This window comes from Mus musculus, chromosome 19 (genome assembly GCF_000001635.26).
Source record: "Mus musculus strain C57BL/6J chromosome 19, GRCm38.p6 C57BL/6J".
Classification (NCBI taxonomy): Eukaryota; Metazoa; Chordata; class Mammalia; order Rodentia; family Muridae; genus Mus; species Mus musculus.
The window spans coordinates 16584089-16611329 of NC_000085.6; the positions used below are offsets into that span (position 1 = coordinate 16584089).

The window sequence follows — 27241 nt, forward strand, 5'->3', positions numbered from 1 at the left end:
TGAACTGGGGCTGAGTGTCCTACACTTTTATTTGACCCTGTGTCCTGACGAGCCTTTGATTGCTTGGCTAATTAAATCCAGATCCTGATCTAACGAACCTTGTTGAGTTACAATGGGGTCTCCTTCCACTGGTGCTGGAAACACCACAGCATCACGGGCATGCAGTCAACCCATCCCTTGCCCCTCTGTCTAACCACAACCAGACGCGGCAGCCACCCCCCTCACGTGCTCCATGGCACCTGAAGTTCCCTGAAAGCTTCTTTGCCCCCTTCCAAGCTGTGCCCTGTGACTTGGCTTCGCTTTACAAGGGAGTGGGCAATGATTGGCAGAGGAAGAGCTGGCTGTTGTTAAAGGCGGGCACCTCTTTTCATGTCCAGTCTAGACTAAGGCAGGGCACTGGCTTTGAAAACTGTGGGGCTGGGAGCTCTAGTGCCTCCCCATGGAGCAGAGGACTAGGGGTCCTTGGGAAGACCTCTTCCTCCATTCTGCTCCTAGGCTGAAATGCCTGTGGGTTCTCACTGCAAAAGGAAAACAACCACCAAACATGCATCCAGGATTAAAACTATTTCCAAAACACATTATTAAAGCAAGCTGTGACCCACATATTTCTTGTCCGCTTAAGAGTTTTTCAAGCTATTGAAAAGACTGGAAAAAGTGAAACACCAGAAAAATAAAGGGGGCCGGGGGCGGGAGCTGTTGTTGGATGGCTCTCTGGAGATGTGTTGCAATGTCTGCGTTTCGAAAATGCAGGCTTTGATGTTGAGGATGAAACCATCACTGGGCAGGGATTGGGGTTTGAAGGGTAGCGGGTGGGATGCAGTGTCTACAGCCTAGATGTGACTGTGTTTTCGAAATCAAAGACATCTCAACTAGGGTCATCCTTCATTGACTCCCTGTATCATCCCTGGCCCCCAGTCCCAGGTCTCCAGCTAGTCCTAGAGATGCCCTTCACTGCTTTCCGTTCTCAGTCCTACCCTCTCCCACACCTGATCACCATCCCCGTTTCCCCACTCCTTCTCCTACCCAGAAAAGGCAAGCAACAGGAAACAATGTTAGGAACACAATGTTAAATCCTGTGAAAAGGACACTTTAGCCACACACAGGCCCTAGGGTACAAAGGAACTGGCTGCCTTCTTGGGTGGCTTTGTGTATAACAGCAAGAAGCTAGCAGTAGAGCCCTGAGGACTGAGAGCCAGGTAGTTTTTCTCCATCCCTGACCTCAGTTGCTTCACGACTAACAGACCATCTCATCCAGATCTCGCAGCACCTCCGAGGAGTTGCTAAAAGCCTGTCCTCCCAGGGACTCTTAACTCTAGGTGATTGTTGTGTTAGCTTTATTATGCCTTCAACTAAAAATATAACTCATTCTTTCCCACGTTCCTTTGGAAAATGAGAATGTCTGGGTCATCAAGTAATATTACCTCCTAGAGAGGCTTCATTGTAAAACCTAGCCACGTGGGTCTGGCTGAGACTATAGGCACTGGAGTCCTGTTTGTCAACGGACTTGCAGTTACAGAAGATACCACTAGATGGAGATGTGAGTCATAGAAACTTGACCTCTGGCCCTCCTTTCTTACCTGACAGGCCTGTTTAAAAATCCCAGGTAGAACTCACATGATATGCACTCACTGACATGTGGATATTAGCCCAGAAACTTAGAATACCCAAGACACAATTTGTGAAACACATGAAACTCAAGAAGAAGGAAGACCAAAGTGTGGATACTTTGTTCCTCCTTGGAATGGAGAACAAAATACCCATAGAGGGAGTTACAGAGACAAAGTTTGGAGCTGAGATGGAAGGAAGGACAATCCAGAGACGGCCCCACCTGGGAATCCATCCCATAAACAGCCACCAAACCCATACACTATTGCATATGCTAGCAAGATTTTGCTGACAGGACCCTGATATAGCTGTCTCTTGTGAGGCTATGACAGTGCCTGGCAAATACAGAAGTGAATGCTCACAGTCATCTATTGGATGGAACACAGGGCCCTCAATGGAGGAGCTAGAGAAAGTAACCAGGGAGCTGAAGGGGTCTGCAACCCTATAGGAGGAACAACAATATGAACTAACCAGTACCCCCAGAGCTCGTGTCTCTAGCTGCATATGTAGCAGAAGATGGCCTACTTGGCAATCATTGGGAGGAGAGGCCCTTGGTCTTGTGAAGATTATATGCCCCAGTACAGGGGAATGCCAGGGCCAGGAAGCAGGAGTGGGTGGGTTGGGGAGCAGGGCAGGGGGAGGGGACTTTCGGGATAACATTTGAAATGTAAATGAAGAAAATATCTAATAAAAAAAGGTGGGGGGGGGGAGAAAACTTCATTAAAAGTCCCAGGTACCGCCAGACTGATTTCCAGAGTGGTTGTACCAGCTTGCAGTCCCACCAGCAATGGAGGAGTGTTCCTCTTTCTCCACATCCTCGCCAGCATCTGCTGTCACCTGAATTTTTTATCTTAGCCATTCTGACTGGTGTGAGGTGGAATCTCAGGGTTGTTTTGATTTGCATTTTCCTGATGATTAAGGATATTGAACATTTTTTAGATGCTTCTCAGCCATTTGGTATTCCTCAGTTGAGAATTCTTTGTTTAGCTCTGTACCCCATTTTTAATAAAATTATTTGGATCCAGCAATGTCACTCCTGGGCATATACCCAGAAGATGCAACAACATGTAATAAGGACACATGTTCCACTATGTTCATAGCAGCCTTATTTATAATAGCCAGAGGCTGGAAAGAACCCAGATGCCCCTCAACAGAGGAATGGATACAGAAAATGTGGAACATTTACACAATGGAGTACTGCTCAGCTATTAAAAACAATGAATTTATGAAATTCTTAGACAAATGGATGGATCTGGAGGATATCATCTTGAGTGAGGTAAGCCAATCACAAAAGAACAGACATGATATGCATTCACTGATAAGTGGATATTAGCCCAGAAGCTCAGAATCCTTCTTAGAAGGAGGAACAAAATACCCATGGAAGGAGTTACAGAGACAAAGTTCGGAGCAGAGACTGAAGGAACAATCACCCAGAGACTGCCCACTTGGGGATCCATCCCATAAACAACCACCAAACCCAGACACCTTGGCAAATGCCAACAAGAGCCTGCTGACAGGAGCCTGATATTGCTGTTTCCAGAGGGCCTCTGCCAGTGCCTGGCAAATACAGAAGTGGATGCTCTCAATCATCCATTGGATGGAGCACAAGGTCCCCAATGAAGGAGCTAGAGAAAGTACCCAAGGAGCTGAAGGGGTCTGAAGCCCCATAGGAGAAATATCAATATGATCTAATCAGTATCCCCAGAGCTCCTTGCAACTAAACCACCAATCAAAGAAAACACATGGTGGAACTTGTGGCTCTAGCTGTATATGTAGCAGAGAATGGCCTAGTCAGTCATCAGTGGGAGGAGAGGCCCTAGGTCCTGTGGAGGTTCTAAGCCCAAGTATAGGAGAATGCCAGGACTGGGAATGGGAGTGGGTAGGTTGGGGAGCAGGGGGGAGGGGCGAGGGGAAATGTAAATAAAGAAAATACCTAAAAAAAAAAAAAGTCCAAGGTAGTAGCTGATGCTGATCTTTTTCTGAAAACTTGTTGATATTGATATTTACGTTAACTACTAACGAAAACGAATGACTGATTGGAAGGACTGCTTCTTGAGTGTATCTTCCACCTATTTTCTCAAAGCTCAGGAGGCAAAGGCTGGAAGACCACAAGTTTGAAGACAGCGTGGACCACATAGTAAAACTAAAACTAAAACAAAAACAAAACAAAACAAAACAAAACAACAAAAGCACATGTTCATATTCTTACAGTAAGAGTGAAAGACTGTAGCCGGGCGTGGTGGCGCACGCCTTTAATCCCAGCACTCGGGAGGCAGAGGCAGGCGGATTTCTGAGTTCGAGGCCAGCCTGGTCTACAAAGTAAGTTCCAGGACAGCCAGGATTATACGGAGAAACCCTGTCTCGAAAAACCAAACCAAACCAAAACAAAAAAGTGAAAGAGCGTGTGGCTTGGCATCAAGGGCTTACCTTCAGGCAGTGTGTGGCTAACCTTAATTTTCCATCCTCCTTTAAAGAAAATATTTTACTCCTGGGTTGTATGGTGAATATTGGAAAGTTTCCTGTATAAAAACAGCTGGTTTCAACTACTCCCTTACAATTTTTTTCTACTCTTTTTGAGATCCTCTTTTATCTCTGATTTTCCGTCTTTTCTTAAAGAAAGAAGGAAAGAAAGAAAGAAAGAAAGAAAGAAAGAAAGAAAGAAAGAAAGAGAGAGAGAGAAAGAAAGAAAAAAAGAAAGAAAAAGAAAGAAAGAAAGATTCTAAGTTTAACTGAGTGTCTGTGAGTCTGTCTGTGTGTAGGAATGCTAGTGCCCACGGAGACCAGCAGAGAGCACTGGATCACCTCTGGAGCTGGAGTTACAGGCCATTCATTGTACCCTGATGTGGGTGCTGGGGACAGAAATCATGACTTCTACAAGGGCAGTAATGCTCTTGACTGTTGAAGCCACTTCTCTGGACCCCTTTCCCTACTTTTTGAGAGGGGACTTGAGCTTTGTCCTCCAGAGAACCAGAATGGAGCATGCAGAAAACTCTCTGGTCCACGCACCAGTTGTCCCAGCACCTACAACCACCTCTTTCCAGGCTGGAGGAGTTTATAGCCATTCACCTCCACATTCCTTCCTCCCTTTAAAATGTAAATATATTTAAATAAGCCTTGTATGTAAACAGCCTGGGCTCTGTGGTCAGACATGATACTACCTCTTACCTTCACTAAGCTTCACTTACACAAGAATATTAAATTATTAACTTCCTTAGGGTTGTAATGATCAAATGGGACACTGCTCATGGTAGACTCTAGAACATCACACAGTTAATTATTCAGTTTGTGTGAGTTACAATTTTTTTTTAGTTTATTTCCTTATGTAATACATGGGAACCATAAAAATATCTACCTTTAAAAAGTAAACAATACCCCCCCCCCCAAAAAAAATGACCTAATACAAAGGAATGAAGCTTAGGGGGATAGAACACGCACAGGGCTTTTGAGATGCAAGGCCTCATGAATTACTAAGACTCCACACTAGCCCTAATGAAAAGAGAATCAAGTTCCTTTAGATAATTTCTATGGATCATAGGCAAAACTTATCACCTCTTCAACAAAGCCTAATCACTCTTGGTTTCTAATCCTAACAATATATCTTTTTAATATTGGGGTTACCACACAGCAAGTGTATCTGACCTCCATCCTTTAGGAGATGTTGTGGTCCCTGTTTGATATAAGCCAAGTAGACAGGAGTGGGGAGGAAAGCTCCTCATAACTGTGATGAAACCATGCACTGAGCAGAATAGCCTTCGTGGTTCATGGCTCCTTGTTAGTCTATGTAGGACTACAATGGCTTATCTGTCCCATGACTGGATTGGGTGATAGAGCAGGGATGGGGGTTCCCTTTCAAAAGAAAGGAAGGAACATTCAGAGATAAAAAAGGGCTCCCATAGGAATTACAGGGATTGTTTGTTTTCATATGGAAGACCTCCATGTACCCACCAAGGGAATATGAGATAAAGCCTAGTACTCCTGCCTGTCAGGCTGTTTGTGGCCCTAGATAATCAGTGATTATATAAAGTCACCAGTGTAAGAGTCCCCTCCCCATCACCATGCAAAAAGATTTGGCATTCAGTTCTTGTGTGGTGTCTTGCTGGGATTCAAAGAACTAAGTGGCCTTGATGTGAGAGGGTAGTCGAGAAACTTTTGATGGCAACTGAGAAGAAAACAGTGACCTTAGTCTGTTGCAGGACATTTGATCACACTGTGAATCTGAAGATTGTGTTATTTACTAGAAAAACCTGTTTCTAGTTGTGGTACGGCTCAACCCTAGCACACACCATTAATCCAAGAGCATTCTGTTTATTTTAAACAGAATTCCATAAAGTCAACCATAGGTCAAAAGGTAGAGCAAGCAACCAGTTGTCAGAGAAGTGAACATAGGATAAAACCATAGAGAGTAAGAGGGAGACTGGAGGATGGATAAGAGAGATGCCCAGGAAATAGGAGGGACATTGACTTTGAAAGTTTGTTTTTGAGATGGCAGGAAGGAGGAGACCTTTCTCTTTGGGGACATTGGTTGTGGAGGAAGGTCCACTGTGCTTTCTTTGTCTCTCTGAACTAGTAGGCTTTCACCCTAGGATCTGGCTCCCGATTCTTTATTGGTAAAATTGAATAATTGAGATTTTTGTTAAAAACAATAGTCTTCCATTTGAATTCTACCTACAACCTGAATGAGTGTGAAATATAATTTCGAGTACCCAGTGATAACCTGAGCCTGCAGGCATCCTGATTTCTCTGTATTAGAAGAGTGTCCGGGCTACTTTGTGGCAGGTTGGCATGGGATGAGTGCATCATGGGAGACAGTTTGAGGTGCTCTGATCTTCTGTGGGTGACTACGGCTATCTTCCTGGTTCTTGTGAAGATGTGTAAGATGTAGGAGAGGAGAGACAGCATGCTGGGTTCTTGGTGATTTTTAGGGAGAACCTTGAGCCTCGGCCCCATCCTTAATGGCTCTTCACTGAAGCTCATCTTGGTCTTCAGTCTTCAGTGGTACCCATGCTCTGCATCTCTAACTAAACACAGCTTGCCCATCTGCCTTGAAATTCTGACAGATGTTTGAATACTTGGTAAAAAGTCACTATGTGTGTTGGTTAGTCTTGATTGTCAACTTGACTACATCTGGAAGGAACTAAAACCCAAATGACTAGGCATACCTATGAGAGACTTTTCTAATTAAATCTTTTATAGTGCAAAGGCCTACTTCTGATCTGTATTTTTGAGGCGAGAGGCTATACCTCTAGTCTGGCCCGCACCTTCTGCTGGCAGCCTCTACGGATATCTGAGAAGAAAGCATATTCTCACTCCCCCTGACCCTGTACTCAAGGTGACCATGGAAATGGCATGTTTTAATGTTGTGTCTCCCAGACTTCTCAGGTTCTTTAAGCTGTATGCTTAGGAAGGCGTTTGGGAAGGTTGGAAGGGAATGGATAGAAGAGTGATCCTGTTCTCTGTGGAAAGCTTCCTGTGTCCAGGCCTGGGCTGAACATGTCATATTTGCTGGTGCTGACGTCAGTCCAAGAAAGCAGGAGTGTTTAGACACAAAAGACCCACACACTGCTCAGTTTGTAAATCAGGAGCAGTAAGGTGGACCCAGGAGAAGACAGGAAGGGAGCAGCTGGAATCAGAATTGCCATTTTCTCTCAATGTTGCCAGAAGCAGAAGGCCATGAACTGCTGGGATACCACTTCCTGTTCCACCCCAGGGTCCAGTCTGTTTGCATCACTGTCCACTTGGTTCTCTGCCACTTGTCCAGGAGGAGGGAAATGTTCAGAAGCCCTAGAAAGTATCCACAAGAATTCTGACACTGTGCTAGCCCTAAGGTGGGCTTGAAGCAGAGAAGTCCAGGCAGGGGCTCTGGCCTGGTGCCATCAAAGACCTGTACTGCTCAGTGCTGCCATTGCAGGGCAGGCAGCCTTGGGTGGATCTGCCTGGCTGCAGTTGCTCAACAGAGGTCTCCTCCCACCCCACCTACCCCCATTGTTTGTGCTTGAAGCCTGATTTAGGGAGTTGGGGAGGATGTAGAGTTGTGTGAACGTCCTCTTCAGAGGCAAGTCACTGGCACCAGTGAATAAGCAGCGCTCCAGGGGTGTCCACCTCTGCCAAAGTCAGTGTGATGTCTGAGATTTTATGTTCTCCGGGGACAGCTAATCATTGGCCCCGAGCTGATTGACACATCAGAAGTACTTTATAAAATAACAAGCAGTGTGATATCAAACCTCAGGTCATGGCACCATGGCTTGCTTTTAAGGAAGCCATTAAGGAGGAAAAAAATTGGAAAATTCTCTACATTTTGTAAACTAATCAAAATCAGAACACTTTCAACTTTTTCCACTGGGTGGTACTTTTGTTTAAGTTTGCTACAGGGTTCCAGTCTCAGGGCAATGCCCAATCTAACTTAGCCCTGGCCAGCCATTGCTCTTTGGAAGTCTTGGAGTAGATAGTTATAGAGGTGGAATGCCCACCTCCCTCTCCCTTCCATCCTCTTCTCTCCCCTTCCTCCTCTTTTCCCTCCCTCCCCCATCTCTTCCCCTCCCCCATCTTCCCCTCCCTCCCTGCTCTCTCACTCTTTTTCAAAGGTTCTTTTCTCACAATATGGATGTCTGTTAGCATTTCCCTGGGACTGTAAGGTTGAATACAAGAACAGCTGCTGAGGGCTTTCACAGTCACTTCTACTACTGGTTAGTACCCAGTGTTGGCATTCCTTTGTAAGCTCCACCCAATAGCTACCTAGCAACAGCCAGGTAGGCCTGGCTTGCTATAAAGGGGCTGTTTGGCCTCTCCTTGCTCTCTCTGCCCTTTCTCTTTCTCTGCCTATCTTAGTCAGGGTTTCTATTCCTGCACAAACATCATGACCAAGACGCAAGTTGGGGAGGAAAGGGTTTATTCAGCTTACACTTCCACATTGCTGTTCATCACCAAGGAAGTCAGGACTGGAACTCAAGCAGGTCAGGAAGCAGGAGCTGATGCAGAAGCCATGGAGGGATGTTCTTTACTGGCTTGCCTCCCCTGGCTTGCTCAGCCTGTTCTCTTATAGAACCAAGACTACCAGCCCAGAGATGGCATCACCCACAAGGGGCCTTTCCCCCTTGATCACTAATTGAGAAAATGCCTTACAGCTGGATCTCATGGAGGCATTTCCCCAACTGAAGCTCCTTTCTCTGTGATAACTCCAGCACGTGCCAAGTTGACACAAAACTAGCCAGTATACTGCCCTTTCTCTTTCTCTGCCTTCTCAACTCCCCTTCTCATGCCCCTAAATAAACTCTACTCTATACCATACCACCATCTTGTGACTGGTACCTCAGGGGAAAGAGATGCCTCAGCATGCCCCCCACCCTCTGAGGTACCACTCCCACCTCACCATACTTCACCCTACCAAAACATAGCCTGGTCTTTTTTAAATAAATAAATAAATAAATAAATAAATAAATAAATAAATAAATAAATAAATAAATAAATAAAACAAAAACCCCACAACACCCAGTGTAGAATGAATGATACCTTCATCAACTTCATCAAACAGACCCCAAGTGAATTAATTTACTTATAGAGGGACAGGGGTGTGCTACATGGGTGCATTTAGTTATCCAGCTGTTTCCAGGTGTAGCAAGCATTTGTGCGTGTGTGTGTGTGTGTGTGTGTGTGTGGCCACGGGACTGTTTAAAGCCCTGCAGTCCATCTGGGTTCTGACCCAGCAACTTGGCACTGTTGTGGTCAGTGTGAAAGGAGGCAGTGTGACGGGCAAAGCTATGTTCCAGAAGATTGTTATTCACAAACTGAGTCAGGGCTGGCTTTGGTCCACTAGCTGCAGTCTGACCGACTACACTGGAATCATTCATATGTCAGAAGTCACCTTGGCACAAGCGGTTTTGTGAGTCTGTAAGTAGCATAGACGTCACTCCACCTTCAACCAATTCCACTTTTTTTTCCATCCGAGCACAGGCAGCCAGCTTTCCCTGCCTCCCCTACACTCAGTGGACACTTCTGACCAATGCTGGCCCACTGAACTGTGCCTACAAGTGATGTCTTCTGCATCCAGACCTTGCTCACAGAGCTTCTGCCTTGCTGTTCCCTGCTCTCTTTGCTCTTCTGCAGGTGTGGAGGAGTCCAGGGCCCAGGATGTTGGTAGAGACACCTGCTGGTGTGAACCTGGATCCCTGAATAGCAATATGCAGTGAAGCTTCTCCACCCCACAAGGACTCCCATTGGACTGGGCAGGGGCATGAAATAAATGTCAGCAGTGTCTGGGTACAAGGGTACAGAGCTGGACAAAGAACAGAAACTGAAAGAGAAGAAAAACAGCAGATCTTAGGTTTGTTGGGCTGAACTGTCTCCTGTAAAACAAACAAGGCTGAAGACTAAGGCCACTCTTCAGAGCCAGGGCAGGAGGAGCAAGTTGGGGGCAGGAAAGCCTATCTGTCCATGGGACACATTGCAAGGCCTCTGGGCACATGCAACCCAGCTAACCCCAAAGGGATCACATGAGGGGCAGCTTTCTTCAGCCACATAGTGAGCCCTCCCTTCTGGTGGGTTCCTCTGAGATGATTCTAGGTGCCTTAGGTTTAAAATACTTAAAAAATAAAACCCAGGGTCTGTTCTCAACATGCAGGCAATTTTTCTTCTTTCTCTCTCCCTTTGGGTTTTTTTGTTTGTTTGTTTTTGGGTTTTTTTGAGATATGGTTTTTCTGTATAGTCCTGGCTGTCCTAGAACTCAGTGTAGACCAGGCTAACCTTGAACTCGGAGCTCTGCCTGCCTCTGCCTCCTGAGTGCTGGGATTAAAGACTTGTGCCACTCTATGACTGTTTCTCCTATTATCCTTCCCTTCCAGGAGTGCCCAGCCCTTTGACATTGTGTCATGACATCATCTACAAAAACCATGCGTGGGAGGTGGGCAATCAGGTTACAAAAGAAAAAACAGCAGTAACAACAACCAAACATCTTGTTTTAAGTAAGTTTGTGGTTTTGTGTTAGGCTGTAGTCATAGCTGTCCTGAGTTGCATGTGGCCTATGGGTCTCAGCTTGGACAAAAGTGTCTAAGTAAGACTATATAACAACGTATCAAAGCATCTACATTGGTGGTTTAGTGGGTGTGAGGAGGTCCTACGAAGATGCTCTGATATCTCAGAGAAGGTCTTGGTCATCCTTGGGATTTAGTATCTGTGGGGGGGTCCTGGAGACGATTCCTGGAGAACACTGGGAGACGACTACAAACTTGAGGGTTGGAGTGCATCTTCCAGATGTTCTCTGATAATTATTCCTTGAATGTGTTTCTCCATCCTAGAACTGGAAGGTTCAGACATCTTAGGAGAAGGAATATTTTCTGAAACCTGATGTAGCCAAGAGAATCCCTGGCCCCACACCTGGGAAGTCCTGTCAGTAGTGGACAGCCATGTTCATGGTGGCAAAGGTGTGAGGGGTTGTGGGAACAGCATCCTTCTGCCATACCTCAGGCATCCTTTGGTAGAAATATGGTCCTTATCCTTCCACCTGTCTTTAACTCCAGTTGCTCCTCATTTTTGATCTCTCAACATCTGTATAAGGGTCATGTACTTCCCATCCGAAGACACCTCAGTATTAAAATATCCAAGAGGAAAGCTGTACACATAGACCCAGAAGCCAGCCCAGGTTCAGCATGGAGGACCAGTCACAGATGGAACAATGAGATTGGCTGTCCTTGCTAAGATGAACTAGAGACACTCAGGTCATCGCAACTGATGCCGGAGATGGTAGTTTTACTTGGACCCGTGATGACAGGAAATTTGACCCTGAATAGAATCAGGAGGCCTTTAATGGAGGCATTGCTATATCACATTGGGTTTGAGACGGAGACTAGAATGGCGAATTAATTACAGGGACTGTGCTATAACGGTGGAAGGGAGAGGTAGGTGTTGGAAAGCTGCTGCCTCTGTGTATCTGGCAGTGAGGGTGTAAAGTTTCTATGGGTCAGCAAGACTGGATGTGAAGTGGGGGATGGGACTGTAGCCCATGGGGAGGGTGTAGACCTTACCCTCTCCATGGTGACAGAGCAGGTGACTTGGAAGAGCAGGCACGCTCTCCCATAGGCCTGTCCATGTGTCTATGTAGGCCATGAAGCTGAACCAGGCTTCGGAGAAACTGAGCATGATTTCAGCAGTTGCTTGGGAACGCTGAGGGCCTAAGTGCTGTCTCGTGCCAGTGAGGTCTACTAGAAAGCCAGCCAGAGTGTGTGCAAGCTGAAGTGGATCTCTGCTTTTCCAAGCTCGGTGGCTACTACTTCCCTTCTGTGTCCCAAAAGGTCCAGTGTCTTCTCATAATTAGCTATAGCCCAGGGACATGTAGACGGGAAAGATAGAAGCCATCATTACAGTTTAGTCAAGGCCACAGGCCCTGCCTCTTATGTGGATTATCACCATTCACTATAGCTGTGCATGTGTGCATGTGAATTATAGGGGGAGCACCTCTGGCACAGCTGCCTGCTATTTCCTTGGTAGCAATGCTTGCAAGACTCCAAAAACCAATGGCTGTGGAGCCTCAAAGCCTCACTCACAAGCTTTAGTAGAGTGTGCAGCGGACTCTGGACATGGGCAGAGTTGTGAAAACATGGATCAGAGACTGTAATTGACAATCCTGTGTTGCAGAGAACTTCCATTTTGAAATATATATACATTTTTAACCTCATTTTTAAAGCAAAGCTTGCTGCACTTATGGATAGTGAATGTCAATAGACCGTTCCCATAGTATCTAGTTAGGTTTTTTTTTTTTATCATTGATAACATACCAATGAATATTAATTTTAATTTTAATTAAAACATCATCTGGAAAAGAGAAAGTTGTTCAAGAGACCTCCCATACATCCTGGTGATTAAGTTAGTGATGGTGTATTATTTCCTTGAACATTGCCAAGAGAGTAGCTCTTTAGTGTTCCTTACCATGCAAAGATCATACACACACACACACACACACACACACACACACAAAAACATACACACATACATACACACACACACACACACACACACATACACACACAAACACACACACACACACACACACACACACACACACACACACACATACACACACACAAACACACACATATACACACACACAAACACACACATACACACACACACACACACACACACACACACACGTCTTAAATAGCTCGGCTTAGCCATATACATTATTTACATAGGTCAAGAGAACATGTGGTATATATACCATAACTATGTAGAATCAACTTGCCAATTAAAATACATAGACAAATGTAAACCACAAACCCTTACTTACCTAACAAAAGGCCCCGCAGAGATGGCTGCTGTGCTGGGCAGTTGACAGAGGAGCAGCCCCTGTGATGAGGGCCTGGCGGGTTGGGCAGCCTGCTGGGTTGCAACTAGAAGCTCACTGTACTTGACAGGGACACTCAGCAGAAGCCAGGGCCCTAGGTGAAGGCACCACCACTTCACCTGTGGCCCTTTCACGGGTGGCCTGGGAACTTCCGTGTGACATACTTCTGTCTTCTGTGTTCCCTCTTCCAGCAGCAAAAATGTTGATTTTTGAGAATCGGGGAAAGGAAAGTTCTTGTTGAGCCCTGTGTTTCCCCTTCTTATTAGTATATTGCAGTTGTGTAAAATAACGAGTTATTCTGCCACGTTCATCCACGTCCGTGCTGAACTCTCTATGAGAGCCTGGTCATCGGTGATGTTTCTGCAACTGCTGGCTTGCTCCCAAACTCTTCTGTCTTCCAGTCTGACTGCTTCTCCCTGAGACTCTTAAGACCAGCAGGCTCACTTTATTCATCTGCTTCCTGGGCATACATTGATGCTGACCAACCTTCCCCCTCCCCCATCCCTCTATTCCCCTCATCCTCCCCCACCCCCCCTGCCATGTAGCATGGCAGTGCCCCACCCAGTCCTCTGTCAACTGTTTGGCTTTAATTCTCAACAGCAAAGCTGGACTTCATTGTTAAATTTAAGAAAACAGCCTATGGTGCATGACATGCAAGAAGGGGCGGAGTTAGCGAGGTAACTGGCTGAGAGGCACCACCGTGAATCCCCAGATTCCTCTGTGGACTCCCCCCTCTCTGCAAGGCGTCTCCCCACACTAGTCATATCCCATGGCTGTGGATTTCTGACATGCTACATAGATACATGTGCCACATGTGTTTATTGAGCTCACATTATCAAAGAAAGCACCAACTGCTTGCAGAAAAGGAGCTGAACTCTTGGATAAAAGCACAAGTGAGATTTTTTACTCTGCTTTTGTGGAGTTTTCCCGGACTTGTTTGAAGACAGAGGCACATGGCCACTTCAGATGTAGAGGGTAGAGGGCAGTCATAGGGCAAGAGGAAACAACAGAGCGGCAATGGGAAGCCAGAAGGTTGGGGACAGTACCTATGCTCTACTCAAGGCCCTCCAGGACCCTGGATCACGCTCTCTGGCTAAGGACAGTGGAAGGAATCACATGCAGAGGTTCAGGTGCGATGGATATGCGCTAGGATTGCAAGTGAGAAGTATCCACTGGGCATACACTCTCACAGAGCTCCTGCCTGTAATCCTTAGTGTGCTAACGGAGTAATAGCTACAATAAACACTGTCTAGTAGTTGTCGTGCAGAGCAGGTGATCTGGGAGTGGTTCCTAGGTGGGAAAGAACTGTGCGCTGATTGATGCACAGGACTACGTGGCTGGCATATGGGAACTTTCTGTTGAGCTGAAGATTTCTGCTGAATCTTAATGCTGCTCTACAAAGTAAAATCTACTTCAAAGAAATACAAAGAAAAAGAAAAGGAAAAAAAAAAAACTTAAGAGGGAGAAAAAGGGCAGGGTGACAGTTGGCACTGATTTTTCCGTTTACAGAGAGAGTGTGTCCCTGTTCTTACACCTGGGGCCAGTCCACTTCTAACCAAACAATCCTGGTTTGTGACTGATACAACAGTTTATGTCCATTGCTGGCTACATAGATGTTGGAATGAACAGAAAGTGGGAAAAGTGAAAGTGGCTACAGGGCGTGGGTGTCTCTGTTCACACCTGGGTGCCGGGTCTGAGCAGCTGCCTCTGCTATTGCTGGACTGGAGGCGCAGGTCTAGTGCGGTCTGTTTCACGTCTCTAGACTGAGCAACCAAATCACCCCGCCTAGTCTTCTGGTTTCTGAGGGTTTGGCTGTGCACAGCCCAGCACCTGTCAGAGCCCTCCACCCCAGATCATCCCCTTATCTGTCATGCTTTTCTGTGCTCAACGTGGTATTTCCTTTCCGTTGGACAGGAAAATGCCCAGATCATCAGGGAAGTGGAAGTAGACAAGGTCACTGCACTCTCTAGAGACCAGGTGGCAGCCATCAAGCAGCTGTGGCTGGATCCCGGAATCCAGGAGTGTTACGACAGGAGGAGGGAGTACCAGCTGTCAGACTCTGCCAAATAGTGAGTACTCAGCCGGCAGCTGCTGCTAAGCCAACTCTGCAAGGCTTCACTTCCCAGGAGGCAGAGAGGCAGGGGGTGTGGGTGGGGGTGGGTGGGGGAGTGAGGATGTGTGTGGGTGGGTGTTTCCCCTGACCTCCTGGCCTGCTTCTTGGCCTCTTCTCCCCTAATTCTCTGTCCCAGATGTCCCTTGGGGTTAGCAGCCACCTTCTCTCACCCAATTAAGTTGGAGATTCCTTTAGTGGAACGGATCTAAGTTTTGGAGCAGAGGTTATGATTTAAGCAAAGAACACACCTGCCTGTGGTTTTTCCGCTTTCTTCCTCTCTGTATCCCTCTGGAAACTGCAGGCGGGCTTAGGCTTTGCTTAAATTGGTTGCCGATCTTGTAGTGCCCTCTAGTGATAGACATTGGCATTGCAAGACCAGCACACAGGCCTCTCGGCTGGCTTATTTGACCCTCTCAGAAAGTCAACCACTTAATGTATTTGGGATCCATAAAGCTTTAGATTTAAACCATCAACATCATCAAAATTTCTATCGCATACTATCTTGGAGATATCACAACATTTCTTCTTTCTTAAGAGTCCCCTAGGGCTGGCTGTGACCCACAGGTGACTGAGCACACAGCTTACTTCTTGGGGTTGCAGCTTGTTTATGCTCCTGCAGTTTGGTTCCTCCTCCCAGGACCACGAAACTCCCCAAACCCACTCCGTTCCTTTTACATGTTGGCCTCTTCCTGAACTAGCTTGGACTGGACAAAGCAGCTGTCAGGGAAGGCATCGTTAAGGCCCATGGCTTTTAATGACTTTGCCTAGACATTTGTCCCATGCAGCACTCAGTTCAATCCAGCTTGGCACAATTGATCTAATTACATCAGCAGAAAAGCACGATGTCGGGGGGCAGGGTGGGGGGAGAAGGAAAGAAACCACTAAGACGCTAGACTGGCAGCAGAGAGGGGAGGAAGCTAGCCTCCCAATGAGATGAGCATTCTGTCCAAAAGCTAGTGGGTTCTCCTGTTTCCTCCCAGAAGCGGCCCACTGTTACTGGCTCTGAGATGAGCCTCTGGATTTACATCCATTTGGAGAACGCTTGCCAGAATGACTGTAAGATTAACTCAGCGTAAATCTTGAAAACAGAAGCAAGTCCGCTCGCTGCCAGGCGTGTGAGGGGTGACTGGGGAGGTGAACAGAGTTGTACAGAAGACAATAGCATTTAATAAGGGAAGTAGTTGCCAGCCTTGAGCGTCATGGATATGGTGGTTACATGCCTAGCTACCAGCACTGGAGAAGTGAGAGCAGGGGGTCAAACATTCTTAGACATTCTCAGTCAGGTGAGTTTCAGGTCAGCAGGCAACCTGAGTTAGACCCTGTCTCAAAATAGCAAAAAAAGCAAAATGAAACAGAACAACAACCCCCACCCCCACTATGACATAAGTTACTTGTGCATTTTCTTGGTCCAAGTCAGTGGTTCTCAGTCATCTGCTAGTAATGTCTGCGTAATTAGATGTCATTTATACTGTGCAAATGAGTGTACCAGATAGTGTGCTAAGGGCTATGTGGCAACCAGTTAGTGACCTCTAATCTCAGACAATGTAGTCTGCTGGTTCAGTCAATCAATCAATTAATCAATCACTGTAGTGTGTCTTCCTTGCCTCCCACTTAACCTAATTTTGGACCGCTTTCCAGAGTCCCTAGCAGATGCTCCAAATCACAAATGATACTGCATTCTGTATTTGTTCTTTACATACATAAGCATGATAAAATGAACTTATAAACGTAACAGCAAGAGATGGACACAGGCTAAAACTAAGGTAGTTAAGAATAGAGCTACTCGTTATTGGCAGTGTGACCCCATGACACAGTGTGAGAGCTGCGACAGCTAATGAGTGACTGGCAGGTGGGCAGTGTACACAGTGTGGCTACACTAGAAAACGTGTGTTTCCCCCCTTGGCACAGCCACCGATGTTATCTTACTACTCAGAATGGCACTAGACTGAAAACTTATGAGTTCTTGTCCTTAGCTTTGCAGAACACAAAAATCATTTCAAAGACGGATCATTTATTTCTGGCATTATTTTCACATTTCCTAAATTTGGGTCATAAATGGCCATGGGCATTTGTAAGCGTGAGGTGGAACATTGGATAAAGGGAGAAGACTGAGTGCAGTAAAATAATAAGCTGGGGAGCAGGCCCAGCATTTTAAATCTCTAGGTGGTGCTACAGAGAGCAGCAGAGCCACCCACTCCATTGCTAGTGAGGTCTTTTGTAAGGACTTGAGTGATTAAACAACTTTTGAAGACACAGTCTGGAGCCTAGGCTGGCCTTGAACTCTCCACATAGTTCAGCATAACCCTGAACTTCTGGTCCTCCTAGCTTTCCTCCTGAATTCTGGGATTGCAGACATGTGCCACCACATCTGTTGTAGAAGGTGCTAAGGAATTACCCCGGGTTGTGTGCATACCAGGCAAGCACTCTGACACCCGAGCTTCACAGCCTGTCTGAAGGGCTTTTGTTTTTGTTTTTGTTTTTTTAGTTCTTAGAACTTTAAAGGTAACTATATGCATAAGAAAGACACTCATATTGATTTATAGAATGCAATTATGTTTAACTTCTCCTACACAATCTTGACCAGAAACTTGGTACATGGTTTCTAATTAAAAAAATAATAACAACAACAACAACAACAACAAAAACCCTGCAATCTGTTTCATCGCTATCTATTACAAATGTATAAAAAAATCCTCCATGAAATGCTGCTGATGGCTGCGGAACCTTGAGAAATATATCTTTGGCCTGCCTCAGAAAAGTAATAAATATTGCACTGTAAAGGTTTACAAAATTGGCGCAAAATAGTGTTGTAATGTCCCAATGCCAGTTTTAAGAGTTCAGTAATAAGGGGAGTCTATGGGATGTGCACAGAAGTGCAGATGCTATCACACTTAGCCAGCAGTACACACGCTGTAAATCTACACAGTCAGATCATTGTGAGCTAAGACTGTCCTGTCCGCTCGCCTCCTGTGCTCAGTCAGCAGGAAACCCTAGATATACCTGGGCTCTCTGTAAAGAGAACAGAGTTTCGTCAGCATTTCAGTTTACAAGTAACAGCAGGCAACAGGCAAGTTCCTTCTATTGTCCACATTCAGAGTGATATGCAGGAGGTTTTACTTTGCATCTGAAGTAGCCCATGTCAGGACTTAATAGCCGGGCGTGGTGGCACACACGCCTTTAATCCCAATACTTGGGAGGCAGAGGCAGGTGGATTTCTGAGTTCGAGGCCAGCCTGGTCTACAAAGTGAGTTCCAGGACAGCCAGGGCTATACAGAGAGACCCTGTCTCGAAAAAACAAAACAAAACAAAACAAAACAAAACAAAACAAAACAAAACAGTAAATCTAAAAGAGCAAAGTGACCCTTCTTGGAAGACTAGAGAAAGAGCGTGAAGAAGTTGTAAACATTCTCATCAAAGCAATGTAGCCTTTTATGATTAAACCTCTTAACTACCCTCTACAAAACAGCAGACAGAAGCAACTTCAGAAACCATGTCGAGCTGCATGTTAACCCATAGCAGTTCAGCTGCCCCGTGTGAGACTACGAGGCTTCCTAGAAGTCTAATCTACAGTACCATTTCAAAGCTAAGCATCCCACCTGTCCCAGCCTGAAGGTTTTTTTTAAAAGGCATTCTTTTATTTCACTTAAAAAAAAAATCAACGTATTTTAAAGTCAGAACTTTAATACATAGTCCCAAATAACATCAGACAAATTTTGATTGTTTTAGAGGTCTCACTCATAGTGTGCTTAAAAGGAAAATGTTATTTTCCTTTGAGGGAATTTTCCCATGGCCAGTTGGTCATCTGCATATTTTCATATAAGCTGCTCTTAATTCAAAGCCTACAGTGAACAGGGTCTCTAGGCTGCTGCTTTTCTCATAGACGATGCGCTGAGAACTGGGACGGGGTGACCTGTGTTCTCAGAAGGCTCACAGATGTGCTTCTGACTCCTGGTCCCTTTAGAACATCTTGGGAGGGTAGAGGCCTGGCATAGTAACCTCCGAATGGCACTGCTGCATCCGTTTCTTGGGGGGACCCTGTGGTCAGGGAGGACTTCCCCTGAGCAAGGCAGGATATTTTCCCTTCTCAAAATGGAGCCTCGGCATCTTGACTCTTTAATGTCACAGTTACCTGACGGACATTGAGCGTATCGCCATGCCCTCTTTCGTGCCAACACAACAGGATGTGCTTCGTGTTAGAGTGCCCACCACTGGCATCATAGAATATCCATTCGACCTGGAAAACATCATCTTCCGGTAAGTCTGCCTCCAAGACAGTGTCCTTTAAGGATTGGTTGTTCAGAGGGCAAGTTTGGAGGTGAGTCTTAGATGTTCAGTTCCTAAGCCCTTCTTAGGTTAGGATAGCCTTCTGGGATCTCACACTCCACAACAGAGGGACTTCTGGCCTCTTCTTACCGGGAAGAAGCCTTCTTATGTGTAGTCACGTAGATGAGCACTCCTGTCACCATACAATCTACTGATGTCCTTTCCCTAATGTTGAATAGGATTTTTCTTTCCCTTGTTACCTTGTCTGAGATTTATCCTTAAAGAAAAACCAATATAAAGGTGTGTATTAAAAGTTTATAATATATGGAGTACTTGTGTGTGTGCATGTATATATATACATATATACATATATATGTATATATACATATGTAATATTTCTATTTATATAACAACACTCATGAGGAACTTATATTTCCTGAACTTTGTATAGGAAATATAAATAAAAATACAGGGCACTTAAAAAGCACTGAAAAATTTAAAGCACTTAAAAATTATTTTGTGTATGCGTGTGTTCCTCAGTGAATATTTATGTACAGCAATAAGCCCATGGACTGTCTAACCAAACTGGTTTGGGGTCTTCAGAGACTGGTGTATGGCTGAGGTGGGGTGTAGGGTGGTGGGTGTGGCCTGGCAGTTTATGTGCTTTGACCTATATAGACTGCCACGGTGTTAGAAAAAAAAGTATTTTACCTAAAACCTACTAGTTTTCTCGAAAGTATCCATAGACCCGGTAATAGTGAGCCTGCATCTTGTGCAGTAGCAGCAGACCTCAGTGACATGGCAGCTATTCCTTTAGACAGGGTACCACTGGATTAATTATAGTGCTTAGGGCTTTATGTCAGTAGTCCCTGCGCAGAGTCCCTAAAATATCTCCTGGACACAGGTACCGTCTTTGGATCTTCATACTGAGCAGAGAGCACATGGAGATGGGAAGGAGTGGGAGCTAACAGAAAGGATCTGGGGATAACTGTGAAAGCAAGACCAGGATGGAGGGGAGCTAGAGGGGTGGCTCAGTGGCTAAGAAAGTTCAGTTCCCAGCTCCCACATTGAGTGGCTCAGCTACCTGTAACTCTAGCTCCAAGAAGTCCAATAACTTCTTTTGGCCTTCAGGGCATCTGTACTCATGTGCATGACACACACACACACAGTTATAAAAAGCACAAATTATACATTTACATATAGGACCTGAAGAAAGCAGAGGTACCAGAAAGATGGCTTGCCTTTGTCTCTTTCATGTCCTATGACTATGTGGGTGGCTGGAGTTAAGCCTAAGTGGACGTTGGTGATTTGTGCCAGGGGTGCTACAGCAACTTCTTATCCAGAATCTTCAGGCAGGCTCCATCTCAGTCTTCTGCTTGGAAACCACCAATGTTCTCCACTGCCTGTGCAGCACTGTTCTAACACACTAACCTTAAGAGCCCTGCTTCCCTCTAAAAATTACCGAGAGCCTCAAAGGGCACTAGCTCAATGGTGCAATGGCTTGTATCCTTTCCCTGGAGTTGTGCGTTCCCACCTTTGACTGTCCACCTCTATTGAGCAGAATGGTGGATGTTGGTGGCCAGCGATCTGAACGACGGAAATGGATTCACTGCTTTGAGAGTGTCACCTCCATCATTTTCTTGGTTGCTCTGAGTGAATATGACCAGGTTCTGGCTGAGTGTGACAATGAGGTATGTTGGGTTTTGGGAACTTAGAGGTATGCTGCTGGGGCGGGGGTGGCAACTGTGGAAGGCAGTTTTATTTCTTCAGTGTTTCAAGAAGCTAGCTAGTGAGAAAATAGACCCTTCTCTGCCAGCACTCAGGTGTCTGTTAGCAAAGTAACCTAGAGGCGCACTGCAGACTCAGTGCGTCAGATCCTGTGTAACTCAAATACAGTCACCTGCTACTTAACAACAAAATACACTCTGAGATAGTTATCATTAGATTTCACAGCCAGGTTTGGTGGCATACACCTTAGTCCCAGCACTTGGGAGGCAGAGACAGGCAGATCTCTGAGAGTTCCAGGCCAGCCAAAGCTGCATAGTGAGGCCCTGTCTCAAGAAACCCAAACCAAACCAACAAGAAACAAACAACAAAAAACCCAAACAAAGAAACAGAAGACACAATAATTTTGTGACTAATTTAGACAGTTTAACCTACTGCATACCAAGAGTGGTGGACCAGAACACTGGGTCCAGTGTAGTTGCCCACTAGGATTTCCTAAGGAACCTTGGGGGAAATGGAGTGTCCGGGTCAAATAGCAGAGACTCTGGCTTGGTTGATTGACAGGACTGTTCCCAACATTCCCCCAGGTTAAATGTAGTGTATCACAAAGGGTGGGTGAGGGGAGCTCAGCTTACCAATCAGCACTTAGAAACTGAGTAAAATCCAACTGGCCACTCAAAGCCAGCATTCTTACTGCCGCTGGCATGCTGGGAAAAAAAAATAATCTTCTGGACTTTGATTTTGTACTATATATTTACTGGATTCCAGTGAGGCCAGTTTCATTCCCAATTCCCTTCAGAGACCCTAAAACATACAATGTTGTCTAACAATCCTCTCTCCGAACCACATCCCTTCTAAGACTGGGTCTCATGTCTTCTAAGCTGGCCTCAAACTGACTATAAAGCAAGAAGTAACCTTTGGATCCTCCAGCCTCATACTGTCTCCCAAGTGCTGGAATAAGACCCGTTTGTCACTGTATGGATTGAACCCAGGGCTTCATCATGCTAGGCATCCTGTTTCTAACAAGCAATACTGTTTCTGATAGATACCCTGAGTAGATTCCTTATCCTCCAGAGAATGGCACTCCCAAACTAGGTTCCTAGCTGAGTTGTCAGGGCAGAGCTGCCCACTGAATGGAGCGGGTCAGCAGCTGCCCGAGATTGCATTTGTTCTTACTCCCCTGCAAGGGGCATCCAGGGCTGATCCAGACCAGGCAGGTACTGTGCCTCCTGCAAAGCTGCAAGGTGGTGGCAGGACAGAAAGTGACCAGGAATGTCAGCCACTTTGTGAGGTTATTTTCCAATAGTAGTACCAATGTCCTTCTAATAGTCGTCCCCTCTGAACTTAATACATGATTTCTTGACTGTTGTTTCAAGGATGTGAATGTAAATCTCCAATGCCTGGTATCAGGTGGTGGCCCATGAACAAACTTTATCAGAATGCTTCTCTCTGATGAATGCTACTATATTAATTAACTCATTTACTTGTGCCATCAGAGTAACAGTGGTTAGCTCTTTCTTTTTTTATTTTTATTTTTTAAAAAAAATTTTTCCCAGAGACTGGGTTTCTTTGTATAGTCCTGGCTGTCCTGGAACTCACTTTGTAGACCAGGCTGGCCTCAAACTCAGAAATCCACCTGCCTCTGCCTCCCAAGTGCTGCGATTAAAGGCGTGGGCCACCACCGCCTTGCCTAGCTCTTTCAAATGGACCTTCACAAAAGAGATACATAGTTATGAAAAGTTAGGAATTCTTAGGAGTTACTTATGGGATTTATCAGAAGAGTCAAAGGATTGGTTGCTCATGGGACCATGAGGTCAGTCCAATATTCTTTTTAAAAAAATTAACTAATTAATATTACACTCCATATTTTATCCCCCCATCCACCCTCCTACTGCTCCACATCCCACACCTCCCCCCACCCAGTTCAATATTCTTAAAGATTAAATATATTCTCTCCTCCAGAAAGCCACAGGTGTTTGAAGAGAATGTAAATGCTGATATTTTGGCCTGTTCTTTCTAGTTGTAAATGACATGCTATACAGGATGTATAACCCTTGGAGGTTAAGATATTCTATACTTGAGAGAAGCTTTAAAAGTGCATGAGTTTTCTCTGATAACACTTTGTGGACTTCTCTGTGGCTTGTAGGGAAGTAGACTCATGGCTCGACCCTTTGGAGCATTCCTTGAGCTTTGATGCTCTTCTGGTTGCTTTCTACTCTACAGGAAAGATCTTGCCTTTTGTCCTCTTAGACATACTGCAGAGAAAATGCTGCCCACAGTTGTCAGGGGATACAATTTGTTTCCGAGCTACCTGCCTCCTCAGTTTGAGAGTTTTTAGTATTTTCTTTGAAGGGTGTTATTTAAAATGAGGGTCTGTAAGCATAATTGTCACCAGACTCACCTCTCTGTGGGTTTGGGAAAGTGAAATTTTTGGAATACTCTGCTCATCTAATCTTAGCACGGCTAAGGTGCTCTGGCTTGTTAGCTCCCTTCTGACCAGGGCTCCAGGTTGTGGTCCCCTCGGAAGCGCTTTCCTTCCTCCTATGTTACAATCTACCTGAGGCACTGTTTAGAAGCACACTTTCATCTGAAGCTGGTATCTCCCAGAACAATTAAGGAACATGAACACCTTGTGAAACAAAGTAAACTTCCTGCTCAAAGTTACATAAAAGGGCAAGAGGGTAGCGTGCTCCAGAGTCGGACCAGGAAAGTCAACTAGGTAGGTGAGGGAGGGAGGGAGGAGGAAGCTAGCCTGGTGGGACTGCAAGAGCAGTGCCCCAGGGGAAGGAGGACTGATGGACACACTTTCCAAGCCTTGCCTTTCTTCTTGGCTTACCGTAACCTGTTTCTCACTAGAACCGCATGGAGGAGAGCAAAGCCCTGTTTAGAACCATCATCACCTACCCCTGGTTTCTGAACTCCTCCGTGATTCTGTTCTTAAACAAGAAGGATCTTCTAGAGGAGAAAATCATGTACTCTCATCTAATTAGCTACTTCCCAGAGTACACAGGTAAGTTACGCCTTCGGGGAATGGTGCGTTCACACCGACCTTACAGACGTCCTCCCCAGGATCAGGTCTTCAGCAGGGCGTTCTGGGGCCTCCCAGGCAGGCTCTCACTTGCCAATTCAAATTACGGTTCTCACTGCTGCGTTCATGGTTTCGCCTCAGCATCTGCCATGCAAGGGCCTGAACGCACATGCCAACACACTTGGCTGACTGGCCCCACCCACCTCAGGCACCTCACCCAGCAAAGCCCTTGTGGCCTTCCTGCACCACAGCCTTCCATCTGTGTGCCAGGCCCTTTCTGTTCCCCTGGTGACTCTTCGGAGCAGAGTTGTCTCTTTAGTCTGCAGACCTGCTGCTCTGTGGGGTTACAGGGTGGCATCATCTTAGACACAGGGTGTGTGTTGAAGACTTGCACGTATGAAGCTTGCTCAAGGCAGGAGTTCTCACTCTTCCTAATCACTCCTGGAACAAGAGGTCTCAGATAGTATACTCTTGACATTGATATTTATATGTTAATATTTCAGTGTACCCCCTTTTCCTTTGATTAAATACTCTGGTATTTAATGGTAGCATAGTTTAGGATTGTCAAGCTTTAAGATCAACCTCACAATACCAGATTTTGCAACGCACCCCCTGGGCCCCCAGCCCACAGCTGCCCGTACAAATTAGAACGTATCACTTCAAAAGTGTTAGAAACAAAACTAGGCCATTAGGCCACTATTTTTAGACAAACCACTTCATAGTAAAATTATTAGATACACCAGAGCAAAAAGACCAAATAGTGGGCTAGGGAATGGCTTGGTAAAAACACCAAAAGCCACATAAACAAGCCAGGCACAATTGTGAGGACTTGTAATCCCAGAGCTGGGACAGGGAGACAGCAGATCCCTGGGTTCTGCTGCCCGCCTAGTTGAGCCTAGTTGGTGAGCTGTAGGCCAATGAAAGACCCTGTCTATCTGTTTATAGAGATGCATGACATTCTTGAGAGTAACAAGATCAAATGCATGTGCGTGCGTACGTACACACACACACAATTTCATGGATTCAAAATGAAATGTTAATTACTCCAGGTAAACTTTCCTTAGATATAAGGTAAGTTATATTGGTTAGAGAATGATCCCAGATAAGAACAAAAATACATTAAAAATGGATTGTGAGAGGACATGGCAGTGAGCCTGTATCTTCCTTTGTTCTTCTCATGACCAGGACCAAAGCAAGATGTCAAAGCGGCCAGGGACTTTATCCTGAAGCTGTATCAAGACCAGAATCCTGACAAAGAGAAGGTTATCTATTCTCACTTCACTTGTGCTACAGACACCGAGAATATCCGCTTTGTGTTTGCTGCTGTCAAAGACACAATCCTACAGCTAAACCTACGGGAGTTCAACTTGGTGTAAATGGAGGGCCTACTCCTCCGAGACAGAGGGTGATCTGAGCCCTTCCTGCCTGATCTACAAGTGCTTCTGGACCAGGACCTAAGGACATTATGTAGCCCACAGGGACAGAGATGGGTAGTGCAATGTGAAAAATACTTCACCAACCCTTTTAAGTGTCTTTAATTCTTCACTGTCTAACTCTTTTCTCGCCTTTTGGTTGAACGATTAGGTATCATTTTTGAGTGGTTCCCCCTCTCCTATTTTTAAACTAGTGTTCAACAGTTATTAAAAATCATGCAAAAAAATTCATGCAACAGAGGGACTTGTTAATTTACAAATCATGCCTTCAGACCTCTGAGATTCATTTAGGTGACTTAAACATCTTCATTGGTTTGATAATTTTAAAATAAATCTTTTAAGAAACTTTTAAAACATTTCTTCCCCTTAATGTTGAAATATGACTCATGTAACAACTTACTAAACCACCAAAGACTTCTTTCTATGCCTTTTTTTTGTTTGTTTTTTAATTTTAAAAACAGGGTCTTAAGTAGCCCAGGCTGGCTTCCAACTCAAATTTGCTGTGTAATTGAGCATGGCCCTTGGTCCTCCTGCCTGGCTGTTCCATGCTTAGCTAAGATTTTCTTCTTTTCTGAGACAGAGCCTCACATATTCTTTTCTGGTCTCAGACATGCTATGTGGCCAAGGATGATGACACTGGGCTTTCGGTTCTCTTGTATTCATATACACAACCTATTTAAGGCAGTTCTCACACTGTTGCCAACTCCTAGCATTAAGAGGTCTCCAAGAGTGTGATTGCACATTGATATTTACAGGTTAGTAATGCTTGGATGGATGTGTCACAGGATCAGTTATATGATGCTTGGGATGGGTCCCGGGCGTTGTGCATGTTAGGCAAATGTTCTGCCGACCGAGCTATATCCCAAACCAAAGATTTCTTTAAAAAGCAGTTCTTTCCATGTCAACTTTCTAATCCAAATTAATATTATTCAAACATTGATTTTTGCCACAATCTGATAAAACCAACTTTAGATACTGCATGTGTGTATGTCCTAATGCGTATGGCCAGGCCTTACAGCTTATGGAATGGCTAAAGCAGAACTTGTTAACAGATGTCATGTAAACCTTGCCAAAGCTCTGGTGGCAATCTCCAATGTGTTGTTTGAACTGTGCGCGCTGTGCCTTTCTGGATACTAAGAATACACTGTTCTACCCTGAACACCAACGATGATGTGCTTCTTAGAGCTCGTGGCTGATCGTTCTGTTCAAAAGAAAACGTTAGTTTTAACGGTTATACAGCTTCTTTGATTCCTTCCTTTGAAATAGTCTTCACTCATCATGGTGTGCTGGAGCTCTTTCATGGCTGGCTCAGTAAATGGTGCAGGTCCTGATTCCCAGGAAGCAGAGTACTGCATCACACTTAAGGGCTTGGGTGGCTTCGCATGGACTGCTGACCCATAAGTATGTCTGTACTTACTTACGGATGGCTTCATCTCTCACCAATCTTCAGAGGTCTCCACCTTAAAATGGCTCAGCATGTACAACAGTGAGAAAAGTGACATGTATCCAGTAGAAACTGTACTTTGAAATACGATCCTTTCTCTAGCTAGTGATTTTTGGCCTGGTACTCTCGAGAGAGACACGCTGGGCAGTTGTAAGATGCAGCTCCCAGCCAGCCATAGCATGAGGGGTAGCCTTACCTTCTCCATAGTGCACTGCTGGACTGGAGGTTATAGAGGGTCAGTACACTACATGTATTTTCAGCTTCAATGCTTTTGGTCAGTGTGGGATTACGTAGTTAA

At 45.3% G+C, this 27241-nt stretch overlaps 1 protein-coding gene across 1 annotated transcript in view; it reads left to right on the plus strand.

The window, feature by feature from the left end:
• The window catches only part of Gna14 (guanine nucleotide binding protein, alpha 14), a 175152-nt gene extending 148422 nt beyond the window's left edge, over positions 1–26730 (plus strand). Inside the window, exons 3-7 of the mRNA NM_008137.4 lie at positions 14852–15006; positions 19176–19304; positions 20875–21004; positions 23895–24048; positions 25252–26730. Coding sequence (NP_032163.3) covers positions 14852–15006; positions 19176–19304; positions 20875–21004; positions 23895–24048; positions 25252–25442 — 759 coding nt within the window. The 3' untranslated portion in view covers positions 25443–26730. The remainder of the gene's footprint in view (positions 1–14851; positions 15007–19175; positions 19305–20874; positions 21005–23894; positions 24049–25251) is intronic.
• Positions 26731–27241: the final 511 nt, after the last annotated feature.